This window comes from Ostrinia nubilalis, chromosome 13 (assembly GCF_963855985.1).
Source record: "Ostrinia nubilalis chromosome 13, ilOstNubi1.1, whole genome shotgun sequence".
Taxonomy (NCBI): domain Eukaryota; kingdom Metazoa; phylum Arthropoda; class Insecta; order Lepidoptera; family Crambidae; genus Ostrinia; species Ostrinia nubilalis.
In genome coordinates, this window is record NC_087100.1 from 165303 (window position 1) to 181193 (window position 15891).

At 48.7% G+C, this 15891-nt stretch overlaps 1 protein-coding gene and 1 long non-coding RNA gene across 4 annotated transcripts in view; one reads left to right on the plus strand and one right to left on the minus strand.

The window, feature by feature from the left end:
• Positions 1 to 1864: 1864 nt before the first annotated feature.
• LOC135077086 (uncharacterized) lies at positions 1865 to 2203 on the plus strand. Its single transcript, XR_010258383.1, has 2 exons — positions 1865 to 1982; positions 2041 to 2203. It is a non-coding gene; the product is annotated as an uncharacterized LOC135077086 (long non-coding RNA).
• Positions 2204 to 6426: 4223 nt separating this feature from the next.
• LOC135077372 (fatty acid synthase) overlaps positions 6427 to 15891 on the minus strand; it is a 33276-nt gene continuing 23811 nt past the window's right edge. For all 3 annotated transcript variants that reach the window (XM_063971897.1, XM_063971898.1, XM_063971896.1), the window contains 14 exons: positions 15508 to 15780; positions 15238 to 15417; positions 14961 to 15169; positions 14258 to 14540; positions 13359 to 13652; positions 12422 to 12952; positions 11582 to 12136; positions 11303 to 11490; positions 10771 to 10913; positions 9321 to 9641; positions 8371 to 9056; positions 7596 to 7874; positions 6960 to 7124; positions 6427 to 6790 (listed from right to left, as the gene is read on the minus strand). In XM_063971897.1, coding sequence (XP_063827967.1) covers positions 6428 to 6790; positions 6960 to 7124; positions 7596 to 7874; positions 8371 to 9056; positions 9321 to 9641; positions 10771 to 10913; positions 11303 to 11490; positions 11582 to 12136; positions 12422 to 12952; positions 13359 to 13652; positions 14258 to 14540; positions 14961 to 15169; positions 15238 to 15417; positions 15508 to 15780 — 4470 coding nt within the window. In that variant the 3' untranslated portion in view covers position 6427. The remainder of the gene's footprint in view (positions 6791 to 6959; positions 7125 to 7595; positions 7875 to 8370; positions 9057 to 9320; positions 9642 to 10770; positions 10914 to 11302; positions 11491 to 11581; positions 12137 to 12421; positions 12953 to 13358; positions 13653 to 14257; positions 14541 to 14960; positions 15170 to 15237; positions 15418 to 15507; positions 15781 to 15891) is intronic.

Genomic DNA, 15891 nt, shown 5'->3' on the forward strand with positions numbered 1-15891 from the left:
GTAGGTCTGGCGTTCACTAGCTCTTAGTTTACTAGTAAACTTGTGAAGTAAAGTCTGAAACAACACAACTTAATAAACTCTTAAGTACATAAATTTATGCATATCTTAAACAAATTTTATATTAAAGCGACATATTCCAAAAATATGTTAATCGGTCCTTTTTATTTTTTCTTCTACACAGGCGCAATATCAAAAATAACAAAACTAAATTAGGTTAGTTCAGTCATAAATAGTCTTATTCGTAAAAGTGTCGTGTATCCTTCATTTATATTTTTAACTAAACAGACCAAATCCATAAATGAACACTGAATACTCTAACATATTTAGTATAGCCTCGTAGCGCCCACGGATTTTTTGGATCCTCTTTAACTACGACCCGACCGTCCTTCTTATAGGACTTATAGTTATAGTCCTATCAGCCCAAGATTTTGAGTTGAAATTCGTATGTGTTAGAGTTACCGGTTTGAAGTGAAACTTTCAGGGTATAATTATGATTATATTAGCATGTGTTTTTAAATTCAATTATTTGTCTACCTTTTGTTCTTTACAAAGGCCATCGGGCCACAAATTCTAGATTAAAAGGAAGTATTAAGTGATGTAAAATTAAATAATACAAAAAATTAGTAGTGTAAAGAGTATTAAATTAATAATAATAATAAATATAATAAATATTTTTGAACAATTTCACACATAACGCTATCTAGCCCCATAGTAAGCAATTAATATGCTTGTGTTATGGGTGCTCGCTTAACGGATATACTACATTATATACGTTTTAAATACATACATATTATACTAGTAACACCCAGACCCATCACAGAAATTAAAATTCATCATTTCAATTTCTGCCCGGCTGGGAATCGAACCCGGGACCTCTCGGCATAGTAGTCCCTTTTAGAACTACTACACCAAACGGCCGACAAATAATTAATTAATTAAATTAATTATTAGTGAAAGATAAGTTGCATTTTTATATTAGTAATATTCCATAAACCAATATAACACAAAGCCACAAACTAAAAATATTATGATATTTTTAGTACTAGCTTCGACCCAACCGCCTTCACAAAGTACATATTATTTCAAACCAAGATTTCGCAGAATTTCTGCCCTAAAAATGCAAAGTAATTATCTCTATTTAAGTAATACCTATTCGTTAGCAACTTTTTGCATAAAAACATACTCGACAACCACGGATTATCATAAAAAAATGCGATTTACTAACTACGTGTTAGTGAGCCGTCCATACCGCCGGCCATTTTTCAAAAAATCCCATCTGTCAATTGTGACAGCCAATGGTAGCATACCGGAAACTGTTCCCTAATATTTCGTTCAGAAATCGAATTAAATTATTTCTTTAAGCCGCGAAATTTCAAAAATCTAGACAAAGTTTAATAATATGGCCTTCTGAAAGGCGCATGGGCGGTAATTGAAAGTTAGTTGAAAAAAGTTCTGGGCTGTAGTCGCCATGTTTATTTTGGGTTATCAAAAGGCGCGTGGGCGCTACGAGGTTAAATACAGACCTATTTACTAAAAGGTCACTTTATGACAAAAAAATCATGAACTTACCTTTACAGTATTTTTGTAATAAACAGATACAATTCGAGATCCGCCGATGCTTTACACGTACACTCGCAAGCACCGCCGACGTAAAACTAGTTCTGCCTCTTTCACACAATATGCATACATGAAAAGCGAGACTAGTGAAAGAGACCGAAGTATGCGTTGCTCTGCCTTTACTAAGAGATAGGTCACTTTATCTATACAGGGATATAGAGCATGCTTTATAAGGTCAGTTTATGGTGAAATCGAGAGAAACAGGAATTTTGAGTTAAGTCACTTTCATTCTAAGGGTGCGAAATGTAATTTGTAATGAAACACGATATAGCTACCTATCTTATTTTTCGCTCATTGTAATAGTAATAATTTAAAGGAACTTTTTGTAACTAGTTAGTAGTGTTGCTGTAGTCGTTTTTTTAAGGGTATGCGTTCTTATTACTTCTCTATTAAGTCATAAATAAGCTTATTTGTTTTTTTCAGATGCCTTTTAAAATAGTGCAAATGACCGAAAGGGATGAAGGAATGTTCTACGGAACTTCTTGACTCACACAACAACCGATTGTACTGTATTTTGTGTATGAGGTGTATCATTTTTTGGAACACGTTTTGCATTTCTTAAACCAAATATAAAGTTTGAATATTCCGTCTTTATCTTTCTCTTTACTCCACCTGTTCTCTTAGGCTGAGTTGCACCACCTAACTTTGACCGTAACTATGACGATAACCGATGTTTTTTGTATGGGGTTTGACAGATTTTTGACGTTTGTTAAAGTAAGTTGGTGCAACCCTTCCTTAAGTCTTTTTCCACTGTTTATTCATGTCAATAACGTGACACGTTCGACATAAATTTTCTAATGAATATACAGGACCTACTAACGCACAAATGAATATAATCATACGGCTCGTGGTTTTATGGCCAAATTATGACCTAAAGTAATAAAATATTTTTTTTATTTATCTAAATAGTGCTAAAAGCTTTAAAGTAACAATAAAATAAGAAGATAACAGAGCTAAAACTTTAGTAAATGTTTGGCTAATGCTGAGCAGTAAATAAGCATAAGAAAAGATCATAAAAATGCGTTCTATCTGTAAAATGTGTTAATATATCTGAATGCACTATAGAATATTTCGACAACGTTTATTTAATGCATTAGGTTTTCTTATTTACTAATATACGGTTTTAACCTTTGTGTTAGTGTAAATGCTGTTAAAGGTGCTGTATATTAAAATTAATTAATGTTTTAGTATGATTATAAGCCAATTAACTTAATTTTTTTAGACCATATAATAGCTTCATGCATTGTAAATTTTACCGCATTCTACTCAAAAGCATTTAAACTAAGTCAAAACTGATTTAAAGTGATAGTCTGACTTTAAAACGTAAATCAATCTTAACTTCAGTGAATATACAGATTGCGTGTTACTTGGGATGCGTCGTTCCCACGATCACCGCAGCATATAAGTAAGTATTATTATACGCTCACCCTGCTGTTATTAGCTCGAAATAGGACCGTACTTACTTTATTTAGCGAGCAACGAGTTGAAGCGATTAGCTATTGTGGATAAAGTAATAGGAAAGTTAACAATTAAATAGTGCTCTACTAGAGAAACATTAATACCATCGCAAATGTAGCTTGTGACTCGCTCGAAAGCTATTTATACCTACCTACTCGTATCTCCCTCCATTAAGCAGACGTTTGTGGACCACCTGACTAGTTGTGTGTAGGTTGCGGTCTGTCTGACAGGATTAAGTTACACACCCAGGGTTATAGTAAACTAGTGGTGCGGTGGGGGATTACTTCCATGTGAGCGAACGAGGCGGCGGTACGGGATGTGCAGGTTCAAGATAAGTATCCGCCACGAGCGCGGCGAAGCACGGGCAAATGGAACAGCAGCAGCGTTGGGGCTGCGTAGATAACGCTTTGCATTCATTGCACGTAAAGACGCCACTGAATATGAAACCGGGCCGTTATAAAAATCTTATCGATGATTTTAGACGATAAATGTATCCATGGGCATATCGGTAAAATCGATAAAACGACGAAATAAAACCTTAATATTACTTATTAGTTCAATCGACAAACGATAGAGAATAAATAGGCTGCGGAGTCCCAATTAAGCAGTTTAGTCAATTGCAAATCCCGTGTTCACGAATGTAAAAAAGGTACGAATATAATTTTGCAACAGCAATACAATTTAAATGGCGCTTGCTTTGAAATTTTATTGAATACAACTGAACCATCTAAGGAATTATTAACTAAAATCGGGCAACGCAATCGGGTAAAAAATATCCATAGTTTCTCATCTACAGAAATACAGGACAGTAAAGAAAAAGGGTAGGTTAGAAAATCCTCAATATCTTCAAAAGTACCTACCTCTGACCTAGCTTATAAATAAAGACTAAATTAATTCAAACTATTTATTTTTCTTATGTAAAATAAATGAAAATACGTAGTTTTTCCAATAAATGTCCTTTGCGGCACAGTGTATATTGTATTGTTCGCATTATGTATTGTGATTTAAGTGCATATAAGTTTGAAATAAATAAATAAATATGTTTCACTTACTTGTAACAATATCCCAGAAAGAAAAACTGACCTATTTAAGTGTGTCTCAGCTGAACTAGGTAGATAGTACTTATTTTTGCTGCATCACGTTTTGACAATAAAAATTCACGTCTGATTCCATGGGTTCTAAGAAAAATTTCAAAGTACCTCCATCCGACTATCCAATACGGCACAAAGTATAATTTTCCCGTGAGTTTCGTTCACCGCGCCTCTCCCACGGACCCCGTGCACGCGTCGACGACCGCGCGCGCCGCGTGCCGGCCGCAGACTGGCGTGCCCCGCAACCACAAGCCTTGCCCGCAACGTCTTGACCACAGAGCTGGTCTTGACATCTGAGCGATATGAGATACTCAGATAGGTTAATTTTTCTGATATTAATTTTGAAATTAAATAATGGAATGTATGGCTACTAATTTTGACTACCCACCATTTGATTTCGGATCATAAAATTATCATTTACCCATTGATAAATATAAGTCAAAAGTTTAATCATCATCATCATTTCAGCCATAGGACGTCCACTGCTAAACATACGCCTCCCGGCTCCCCCAATGATTTCCACAATGGCCGGTTGGTGGCGGCCTGCTTCCAGCGCCTTCCTGCTACCTTTATGAGGTCGTCGGTCCACCTTGTGGGTGGACGTCGTACGCTGCACTTTCGGGTACGTGGCCTCCACTCCAGAACCTTGCTGCCCCATCGGCCGTCAGTCAATCAAAAATTTAATAAGTAGGGTTTATAATTAGGCAGGTATAGATTTCTTAATCAAATGGTTTTCATTGAGGGGGTTTGTCGGAAAATAGCGCTTATAAGCAAAATGGCGATCATTACGGCAGTTTTCGGCGAGAATACGTTTGCTAACATTTGCTGACTTCCATAGTGACGTGTTTCATTCATTTTTAGGGTTCCGTAATTTTAGCAGTGACATGGCTTACCGCTTAGCGATCTTCATTTGGCTTATTAGCGCTTCCAAGAACTGTTTTCCGTCAAACGCAACGCCCCCATTGTGTGCCAAAAAAATAAATTCTATTCTATTGATACCTACATACAGGATGTCCCAAAAAGTAGTATCAAGCTGAAGCCCAGAGGCAGAGCATCAGCAGGGCTACCCGAATCACCCCCATGTATGTTCTACGATTTTTCATAGTTTAGAAGTTATCAATTATCATTGTTTCTGTAACTTTTTAAAATTTCATGACCTAGTTTTCAACTTTGTAGTCAGTCAACCCAGTAAAAAGATAAAAAAATTAAAGCCTACCAGGAATAGGTCCTGAAATTTTAAAAAGTTAAAAAAATAATGATAACTTCTAAACTAAGAAAAATCGTAGAACAAACATGGCACCCCCATGTATGTTCTACGATTTTTTCATAGTTCGGGTAGCCCTACTGATGCTCTACCTCTGTGCTTCGGCTTGACACTACTTTTTAGGACACTGTTTAAATATAATTATGCTTGGAGTCTCTAAGCTCAGAATGCAAATAAAACATACTATGATGACCTGTTTTTTTGATATTTTTAAACAACTGAAAAAGAAGTGAAAAAAGTAGGTAAACTAATGTTTTTTTTTACTTACTATCTTAAAATGTATGGGGCTTGTGTCTATTTTCTACTTCTACCACTTCTATTAGCTAAAAGACAACATTGTTAGCTATCGTATGATATAAAATATTTGCTTATTAGTGTTAAGGTGCCCATGCTGTCGCTTGTTTTTGAAGGAAGACGTGAATACTAAAAATAAAAACTTAAATGTAAAGTCTGATGCGCTATCGTCTGTACCGATGTGATCAAATAATTAAAACACAAACTAAAAATAATGCACTTTTAATCACAGGGCGCTGACGCCAAGTCAGTAACAAAATAAATTACCACAACAACCATACACATGAACAGAATATACTGCTACTTACGCACTATACATACATGTGATGTCAGAGTCGCTTACACGCTTCACCTACTTACGCGCTACGGGCGCCGTCCCGCGGGCGCCGCCCTCCGCCTCGCGTCAACTACATCCAGTAGCTGACCGGCATTCGAGATACATTCGCTCGCTAAACATATAAACCTAAGTTTATAAAGTGTCCACTCGTCACCGCGCCCCCGGTCGTAACGATCGTACGCGACGGGAGCGCGCGCGCGGGCGCCGGCGGGACGGCCTTTATCACAAGAGTCGAGCCGGGCTCGCATAAATAAATCAGTAACACATCGACCCACTACACTAGGCGAGATTCAGTCCTCAGCGGCGCGCGCGCCGGCCGCGCCTCCGCCGCCGGACGGGCGCGCCGGCGGCGGCGGCGGCGCCGGGCTAGTGCTGCTCGGCCAGCAGCTGCGACAGGTGCGCGGCGATGGTGCGCGCCGAGTCTCCGGCCAGGATGGTGCGGTGGTTGCCGGGCAGCACCTCGGCGCGCAGCGGGCCGGCGCACACGTCGCGCAGCCCGTAGTAGTCGTCGCCCACGGTCACGTAGTTGTCGCGCGCGCGGAACAGCGTCACCGGCGCGCGCAGCTTGGCGGCCGGCCGGTACGCGTCCGCCACCACCAGCTTGCGGTAGAACGACGCGGCCGCCGCGGCGATGGCGGCGGCCGGGTGCCCGCCGGCGTCGCCGATCATCGCCGTCGCGCGCTCCAGCCGCGCCTCCCAGCTCGGGAGCTTCTCGAGTTCGCTCGCCATCTGGGGACGAGAGGGGGCGTTTTTACGTCGCGGGGGCCGTTCGTCCGAGTCGATTCAGAACCGGAGAAAATTTTAAAACGTACGGGCGTCGATTCACGAGCGCGCCCGTCGAATTTTCCGGGTTCGAAAAGGAATCGACGCCCACGGGACCCCTCGGAGGGGGGCTCACCTTGGCCTGGTCGAGGTCGCGCAGCTGCTGCGCGAAGTAGGCGAGCGCGTTGGCCTCGTTGGCGGCGGCGGAGGGCGCGGCGCTGCGCCGCTTGCCGCGCGTCGTGTGCGTGCTCAGGTACGCCGGCGAGCCGTCCACCAGCACCAGCCGCGCCGCGCAGCCCTCCTGGGGACCGACACCGTCAGACACCGAGCAAAGATACCACACCTCACGGTGAGGTGCTCAAAATAGGGTTATGCGTATGCAATATTTCATCAAAATATTGAATACTAACCTTTGGAAACCTTCACACATTTATTTATTTATTTATTAGGTCTACCAACATTGTTACATAACAACATTAAAAAAAAAACAATTGATCAAAATTATAAGAATTACTTAAGGCGGTTATCACACTGCGCCGCGCTCCGTTGCGGAGCGCGAGGCGACAGATTTAATCATTGTATGCAAGTACCTCAGTTTGTATAGAAAACACGCGCGGCACTTCACACTGACAACGCGTCCGCGCGCGTGTTTTTTTATATGAAAATCACGCAGTGTGATAACCGCCTTAGACTTTTTTACGCCTTCTGTAAAATGAATTTTTTGTAGATATTATTTATTGACACCTCACGGTCGATTGGACACATCGCTCACCTGCTCGAGCTGCAGCGCCATCTCGAAGGCGACGCCGGCGCCGAAGGAGTAGCCGAGCAGCGTGTAGGGCGGGCGCGGCTGGCGCGCGCGCACGTGGGCGAGGTAGAAGCGCGCCAGCGCCGCCATGCTGTCCAGCGGCGCGGCCGCCACGCACTGCAGGCCCCACGCGCCGCCCGCCAGCGCGCCCGCCACGCCGCGCAGCACGTCCACCACGCCCTCGATGGGGTGCAGCATGAACACCTCGCCCGCGCCCGCGCCCGAAGGCAGTCGCACCATCACCTGCGGACGGGCAGCGTAAATTCATTATCGTCCGCATAGTCTCGATGTTCAACTTTCATTTTTGTTTTTCTTTTGGTTTGAAATGTTTAGTACACCCTACCAAGGTTTTTTACAATGTTACGCTGTGGAAGAGCGACTTCCTCGGACGCAGGTGCTTATGTGCTTAATAGAGAAAATCCACATTTAATTTATAACCCTAAGATTGCAGCGAATAAATTTTTTTATTTATTTATTTATGTTTGCAAGCTCGCGGCAATCGTCAAGCACGAAACGACTAAATTGAAAACGCCCCAAGGAAGATGCAAATATAATCTTTAAAATCAAAAAGAAATGCTGTGTATACCTGTAATTGAGGTCATATACGTATCATGTGTTAAACCATGTTAAAATGTATGAACTGTATTGTGTATGTGACTTTGTTGGTGTACCTAATAAATAAATAAATAAATAAAACAAAGATAAAAATATAACTGTTCAGATTCGATCCGGCACGTACCTGCGTGGGCATGAGTTCGCCCATGCTGGCCATCTGCACGAGCTCGTCGGCGGGCTCGGCGGGCGCGGGCGGCGCGGGCGCGGGCTCGGCGGGCGCGTCGCCGCCGGACATGGCGCGCAGCTTGGCGAAGGTGAGCGCGCGGATCTCCTGCGCGCCCAGCACCACGTCGTAGCCGCGCTCCAGCGTCTGCTTGATCTCGGCGCCCATCAGCGAGTCCATGCCGAGCTCGGCCAGGTTGGCGCCGTCCGACACCTTGCCGGGGTCCTTGATGCCGAGCACGTTGGCCACCACGTGCACCAGGTCCTGCGCGGGCGCGGCGGGCCCGCGGCGCTTGTCGGCCAGCACCATGGAGGCGGCCACCGCGTGCGGCAGCGCCAGCAGCGTGCCCAGCGCGTCCACGCACGACAGGATGCGCTGCGGCACCGTGCCGCCCACCACGGCGTCGTGGCCGCCGCCGCCCATCTGCTCCACCACCATGCCCACGTCGCCGATGGCGCCCCACTGCACGGCCAGCCCGGGCAGCCCGTCGGCCTGGCGGCGCTCCACCACGCGCTCCATGACGGAGTTGGCGAAGCCGTAGTTGGTCTGGCCGGCGTTGCCGCGGCCGCACGACACGGACGAGAAGGCCACGAAGTACTCCAGCTCGGGCGCCAGCTCGCGCGTCGCCGCGTCCAGGCACTTGGTCGCTGCGGGGACACGGTGTCGGTTTTAATGGCCACTTTGCTTCGTGTACAGATACAAACTTTTTTCTATAAAATGACACGATCTCGAGTTCATCAGTAAAATTAGTCGTCAACTGAGTGCACAATAAGTAACAAAGCTATTTACGGAAGGTATACACCGAGTATGAAGTTTTTACAGAATCAAAATTGAGATTTATACAGGGTGTACAAAAAAAGAGCGTGCCAAACTCAAGGACGGTGAAGTAGCTCGTCGGGTCGGGCACTCACCGTCAACCTTGGGGCGCGCGACCTGCTTGAAGTCGTCGGGCGTCTGGTTCTCGAGGAAGGCGTCGCGCAGCACGCCGGCCAGGTTGAACACGCCGCCCACGGGCCCCAGCGCGGCCGCCTCGTGCAGCAGCGCGCGCGCGCCCTGGTCGCTGGCGGCGTCGGCCGTGGACACCAGCACGCGCGCGCCCTGCTCGCGCCAGCGCGTCACGCACCAGGCCTGGTAGCCCGTGCGCACGCCGCTGCGCGAGTTCAGCACCAGCCGCGTGGCGCCGCGCGACACCAGCCAGTGGCCCAGCTCCAGCCCGAAGCCGCCCAGCCCGCCTGCGATGTGCACTCTCGATTATTATGGCTGCACGTGAACGCGAATGTGAGTTCCGCGCGAGAGTTGAAATGCGAATTCGGTATTTGACATCGTTTCCCAATAATTCTGAAGCACAATAATTTTAATAAGACACTTCATTTTGTAGTTTGAGTTAACAAAATAGTGACGTCATTATCACAATACAAAATTTATGGGAGTCCCGTTTTGACAGATTCTAAAAGTATGTCAATTGATCGGTGGTGTCAAACACTGTATTTCGAAGACGACGTCTCGACGCGATTTTGAGTCGAACACCGAGACGCGTCGTGTTCGAATTTGGTTTCGAAGTGAGGACGCACGGTGAAGTTTTGTCGGCCGTTTGGTGTAGTGGTTCAGAACGGACTAATATGCCGAGAGGTCCCGGGTTCGATTCCCGGCCGGGCAGAAATTGAAATGATGAATTTTAATTTCTGTGACGGGTCTGGGTGTGACTATGTATAATATGTATGTATTTAAAAAAAAGTGTATAAGTAGTATATCCGTTAAGCTAGCACCCATAATACAGGCATTAAGTTGCTTACTTTGGGGCTAGCTGGCGCTGTGTGAAATTGTCCAAAGATTTATTATTATTATTAAGTTCACTCTCATAAATGAATCTGACGCCCGTATTCACAAACCATGCTCGCTAAAGAGAAGCGGCAAATCGAACGCGCAGCGTTGAATAGAGCTCTGTGATCGGTTCGTGTGTGACTGTGCGTAGACGCGCACTGCGAGACATAGTGATGTTAGTGAACACGGGCGTGGACCGAGTTCGCTAGTGGCGGAGCCGGAGGTCGGGCGGCGCGCTACGTTTTAATGTTTTAATTTAATGAATGATGTATTATGTTATTATTATTTTATTTTTTTTAATTTTTTGAATGATTAATTTATGGTTTTTATTATTATTATTTTTCTTCTAATTTCTTTTTTTTTTGTATAGCGCTGCAAAAGGCACCCACTGAAAATCAGTGTCTTGGCAGTCACACTGTCAAGATATTACTGAGTGGGTGACCTTTTTTGGCAACTTAGTTATTATTTTTTTGTGTATGTCTATGTTGCCTGAATTTGTTGTTGCCAAAATAAAGTAATTTTGTTTCTCTTTGTACGTACCCACGAGCACGTAGGTCTTGGCGGGGTGCATGTAGGTGCGCGGGCGCGCGGGCAGCAGGCGCGCGGCGGGCGGCGCGCGCGCCAGCTCCTCCTCGCGCACGCGCAGCACCACCTTGCCGATGTGCTTGCCCGTCGCCATGTACCTGCACACACACAACAGTACATAGATAGATAGATAAAACGTTTATTGGCATAACCGAAACACACATCACGAACAGAAACTAGGTACCAATCTCAAAAATTATCAGATGGTATAATTTACTAAAGCCAATGCTTTTTATAAAACATATCGGTGCGAACGATTCAAATGTAAATCATACTTATTAGTTGATTTTTGTCCTCAAGTAAGTGGCAATATGTTTTTATTGAGAAATAAAGAATCTTTAAACCTTACCAAAAGTAGGATAAAATAGTACCCAAAGGACAGTATGACACGGTATGGTAAAACAGAAAGAAAAAAGTTAGGACACCGGAGCTTGACGAAGTCGCAGTTCACGGTACCTACGGACCGAACGCCGGGGGAGGTACGCACCGGAAGGCCTGCTCCAGCTGCTGGTCGCCGAAGACGGTGGCGGGCAGCGGCGTGACGGCGCCCGAGGCGAGCCCCTCGCGCATGCAGCGCACCACGGCCGCCTTCTCCGCGTTCTCGCCGTCCGCGTCGAACAGCGCGTCCAGCAGGATGCCGTGGAACGTGGTGTTCTTCAAGAATATCGACATGCCCTGCAAGCGAAACGGTCACACGTCACACGGTCTTCCGACACGATATACGAACGAATACGTTTCCGGGCTCGCACGGCGACGCGACACTCACCAGCGCGGTGTTGTTGGAGAGGTCCAGCTTGCCGATCTCGAGGAAGCGGCCGCCCTCGGCCAGGCAGCGCACGGAGGCCTGCAGCTTGTCGTCGGCCAGCGAGTTGAGCACGAGGTCGACGCCGCGGCCGCGCGTGCGGCGCAGCACGAGCTGCTCGAAGGAGGCGTCGCGCGAGTTGCCGATGTGCGCGTCGGGCAGCGCCGGGAAGCGCTGGCGCAGGAAGGCGCGCTTGTCGGGCGTGCCCACGGTGGTGTACACGGTGCAGCCCATGTGCAGCGCGATGGCGATGGCGGCCTGCCCCACGCCGCCCGTGCCCGCGTGCACCAGCACGGCCTCGCCGCGCGCCATGCGGCCGCGCACGCACAGCGCGTAGTACGCCGTGGAGTAGGCCACGGGCACGGTGGCCGCCTCCTCCAGCGTCCACTTGGCCGGCACGTCCCACAGGAAGCCCTTGTCGGCCACCACGCTCGTGGCCAGCCCGCGCGCCGCCACCATGCCCATCACGCGCTTGCCGCTCGACGAGCGCCCGCTGAACTCCAGCCCGAGGATGCAGTCCTGGGGAAGCCATTTGTAAGTTTTATATTTCAATAAATAAATAAAATAAAATAAATCGAGATCCAGACGACCGTGAGAAATGAAGTATTATTACACGGTGCATGTAACGATCAAATTCAAACCTAAAAATATTTATTGTGAAACATATTGTAGGTGTTTACAGGTATTACGTTGTGACAGTCTCACCATGTTTCATCTGGTTGGCGTATGTACAATAATAATATGATCGTTAGAGAAAATATTACGCCTCCAAATGTAAAAAATGAGAAGATAGACGGGTCTCACCTGTCCGGCGAGGTTGCCGGGCAGCGCGTCGGGCGGCAGCTTGCCGGTGGCCAGCATGATGTCGCGGAAGTTGAGCGGCGCGCAGTACACGCGGCACAGCTCCTCGCTGGCGCGCAGCGGCAGGTGCGCCGCGTAGCGCAGCGGGCTCTCGATCCAGCGCAGCGACGACAGGTCGCCGCGCGTCAGCGTGTTCACGTACGCGTGCTCCACCTGCAGCGCCGCCGCGTCCGGCTCGGCCAGCGGCAGGTGCCGGTAGGAGCCCCACACGCCGCCGCGCAGCACGTTGAAGGCGGCGTCGCGCCGCACCTGCGCCGCGTAGGCCGGCGCGCCGGGCGCGAAGGCGGGCCCGCCCGGCGCCAGGAACACGCGCACGCGCGCGCCGCCCGGCTCGCGGCGCAGGCACGTGCCCAGCCCCAGCGCGCCGCCCGCCGCCGCGCGCGACACCACGTACACGCGCATGTCCTCCGTCTCGGCGCGCGCCACCGCCTCGCGCAGCGCGTCCACCCACGCGTACGAGCTGTCGTCCGTCACCTGCGGGCAGCGGGGGTCAGTCGCGGTCCAGTCTCGTCCCGACTTGCGCCGGAGACTCATAAAACTCATTTATCTATGCAAGTAGGCTTTAAAAAAGCACTTTTACACGTCCCAGAATTCGCTGCTTCAGGACAATAAATGGGCCAGTGCTGAGAAGAAGCAGCGCAAGAAACTCAGTCACTATTATCAGCCTCTTTTTCTAAGGTTTACAGACTTTAAAATATACATAGTTATAAATATTTATGCGAGCTAGGCGGTTAAGCATCCCTATCATTTTTTTATCCTTTAAATAATCATCGACTTTATAATAGCCCTTTTTCTTATGTTATATGTGCTTTGAATTTATGAATGGGCAGTTCTACAACAGTTTGTGGTGATTTATTAAATAATTCGAGACGGCACTCACGTCAACGACGACGTGCGTGGAGGGGATCTCGGGCGTGCGCTGCAGCAGCAGGTACTCGCAGCCGGCGGCCAGCTGGCGCGACAGTGGCTCGAGCCCGGCGCGCGCCAGCACGTCGCGCGCCTCGGGCGCGTCCAGCGCGCGCCGCGCCTCCTCCAGCAGCAGCAGGCCGCCGGGCGCCAGCGCGGCCGCCGCGTGCGCCAGCGTGGCGGCGTCGTGGCGCGACACCAGGTCGCACGCCAGCACGATGTGGCAGTCGCTCTCCACCGGCCCGGCGCGCCCGTCCTTCTGGGTCACCTGCGCGAGGACACGCGGACTCGTTACAAATCACGTCGATTCGTGGAAAGCGGTTTCGCGAATCTCGAGCGACACCAGGCCTGTTCATCTCCGCGAGTTTACATCGAAAACAAAACACGCACGATGGCCCACCTACAGGATACTATTCGATAAGGCCTCACATACGAGCGAACATTGACTCACGCACGCGTATTCTTGTGTATGATGGAAGAAAATAAAGAAAATGGTGTACTAAATACTGTGCAGTATTTAACTGCCTAAATAATAATAAAAAAACAGAATGTACTTTTTTAAGTTGCCTCAAGACACTGAGAGGTAAATAAGTAGTTAATAATATTCATGATAATTCATGCTAAATCATGTACTATTTCCTCCGCCATTTTCCGCAGTTTGGCACCTCACGTCACATCATTTTACCGAAGTCAGCCCTATAGCTTCGGCGCAATGCCGATCACTGACGTTTGTCAACAAAATGTTGCTTGACTCTTGAGACAGGCTAAATTACACCACATTGTTAATGACATTGAGCATACATTTTTTTAAATACCTTCGCGAAGTAAAACTTCTGTACGTAGTACTTATTATTATTCTGTGGCGACACGCACCTTGACGCCGAGCGGCTGCAGCGCGGCGGAGTAGGAGGCGGCGGCGGCGCCGGCGGCCACGGTGGCGTCCACGCGCAGCTCGGGCTCGGCCTCGAGCAGCGCCAGCGCGGGCGGCGTGAGCAGCGCCTCGGCCGGCCGCTCCAGCGCCAGCTCGGCCAGCTTGAGGCGCGTGAGGGCCAGGTTCTCCACGGCCGTCTGCAGGCTCACGGTCAGCGCGTCGCGCTTGGAGCGCGTGGCGTCGTCCGTCGCCACGGCCGCGTCGTCGTACGGCCGGAACACGTATCTGGGGACCGCGAAGCGGCTCAGTCGGGTCGTTTAAATACTCGTAAAACTTCATTTATTTTTGCAAGGAGGCTTTCAAAAATAACTTTTAGACGTGAACATGTTTTCAAAAATACTTTTGGGGACGTCCACCGTTTCAGTTTAGGTTAAAAAGGCACCGAACAAAATGAACAATTACTAAATCCTTTATATTGTTCGGTGCTTAAACTCTAGACTCTATTCAATTGATTTTTGTTTTTACTAGTGTATAATTACCCTAACATTGCAAAAAGAAATGCTGTGTATACCTGTAATTGAGGTCATATACGTATCATGTGTTAAACCATGTTAAAATGTATGAACTGTATTATGTATGTGACTTTGTTGGTGTACCTAATAAATAAATAAATAAATAAAAAATCAAGAAGTTCAATGTACTCACTTCTCCAGCTTGGGCGCGTTCTGCGCGTTGGTGCGGCGCGGCGCGAGGCTGACCTTGAGGTTGCGGATCTCGACGCCGCCGGCCGCGATGAGGCCGAGCTGGTGCACGCAGCGCACGCGCACGGCGTCGCCGCCCGCCGCCGCCGCCGCCTGCGCCGCCGGGTCGATGAGCACGCGCTGCAGCCGCGTCGGCAGGTACAGCTCGCGGGTCTGCGCACAGAGGGAACGGTCAGGCTGCGTCGAGCGCGGGGTCGGGGGCTCGCGGGGCGGGAGCGCACCTTCTGCGAGATGATGAGGTACTGCAGCATGGTGTCCATGAAGGAGATCCAGTTGCCGCTCCAGTCCAGCTCGCCGTCGGTGGCGCGCCAGTCGGACACGCGGATGCCGCGGAAGGCGCCGCCGTAGTTGTAGCCGCGCAGCCGCAGCTCCTTGTACACGTCGTCCTCCTCCAGGGGGATCTGCCGACACACGGGGCCGTCAAAATCGACTCGAACGAACTTTACCTTTTTAAAATACTTTAATTAATTTATTTCGTCTGTGGGTCGTACCTCAGCGGGGTTGGCGGGCGGCACGTCGGCGACGTCGAGCGGCAGGCGCTCGGCGGCGGGGTCGGCGGCGACGCGCACGGTGCCGGTGACGACGGCGGCGCCGGCCTCGCACACGTTGAACTCGCCCGTGCCCTCCAGCACGTTGACGAGGAAGCGCACGGGCGCGTCGCGCGTGAGGATGGTGGCGCGGCGGAAGGCCACGTTCTCGATCACCACCGCCAGCTCCTCCGGCTTCTTGTTGTGCAGCTTGGCCATGGTGCGCCACACCAGCGTCTGCGCGCACACCGAACGAGTACGATTCGATCAGTACTTTTGTAATCAATAAATCGTCCATCGAACGCTGAAGCTGGGTTGCACCGTCTCACTTTAACTTGGACAAACGTG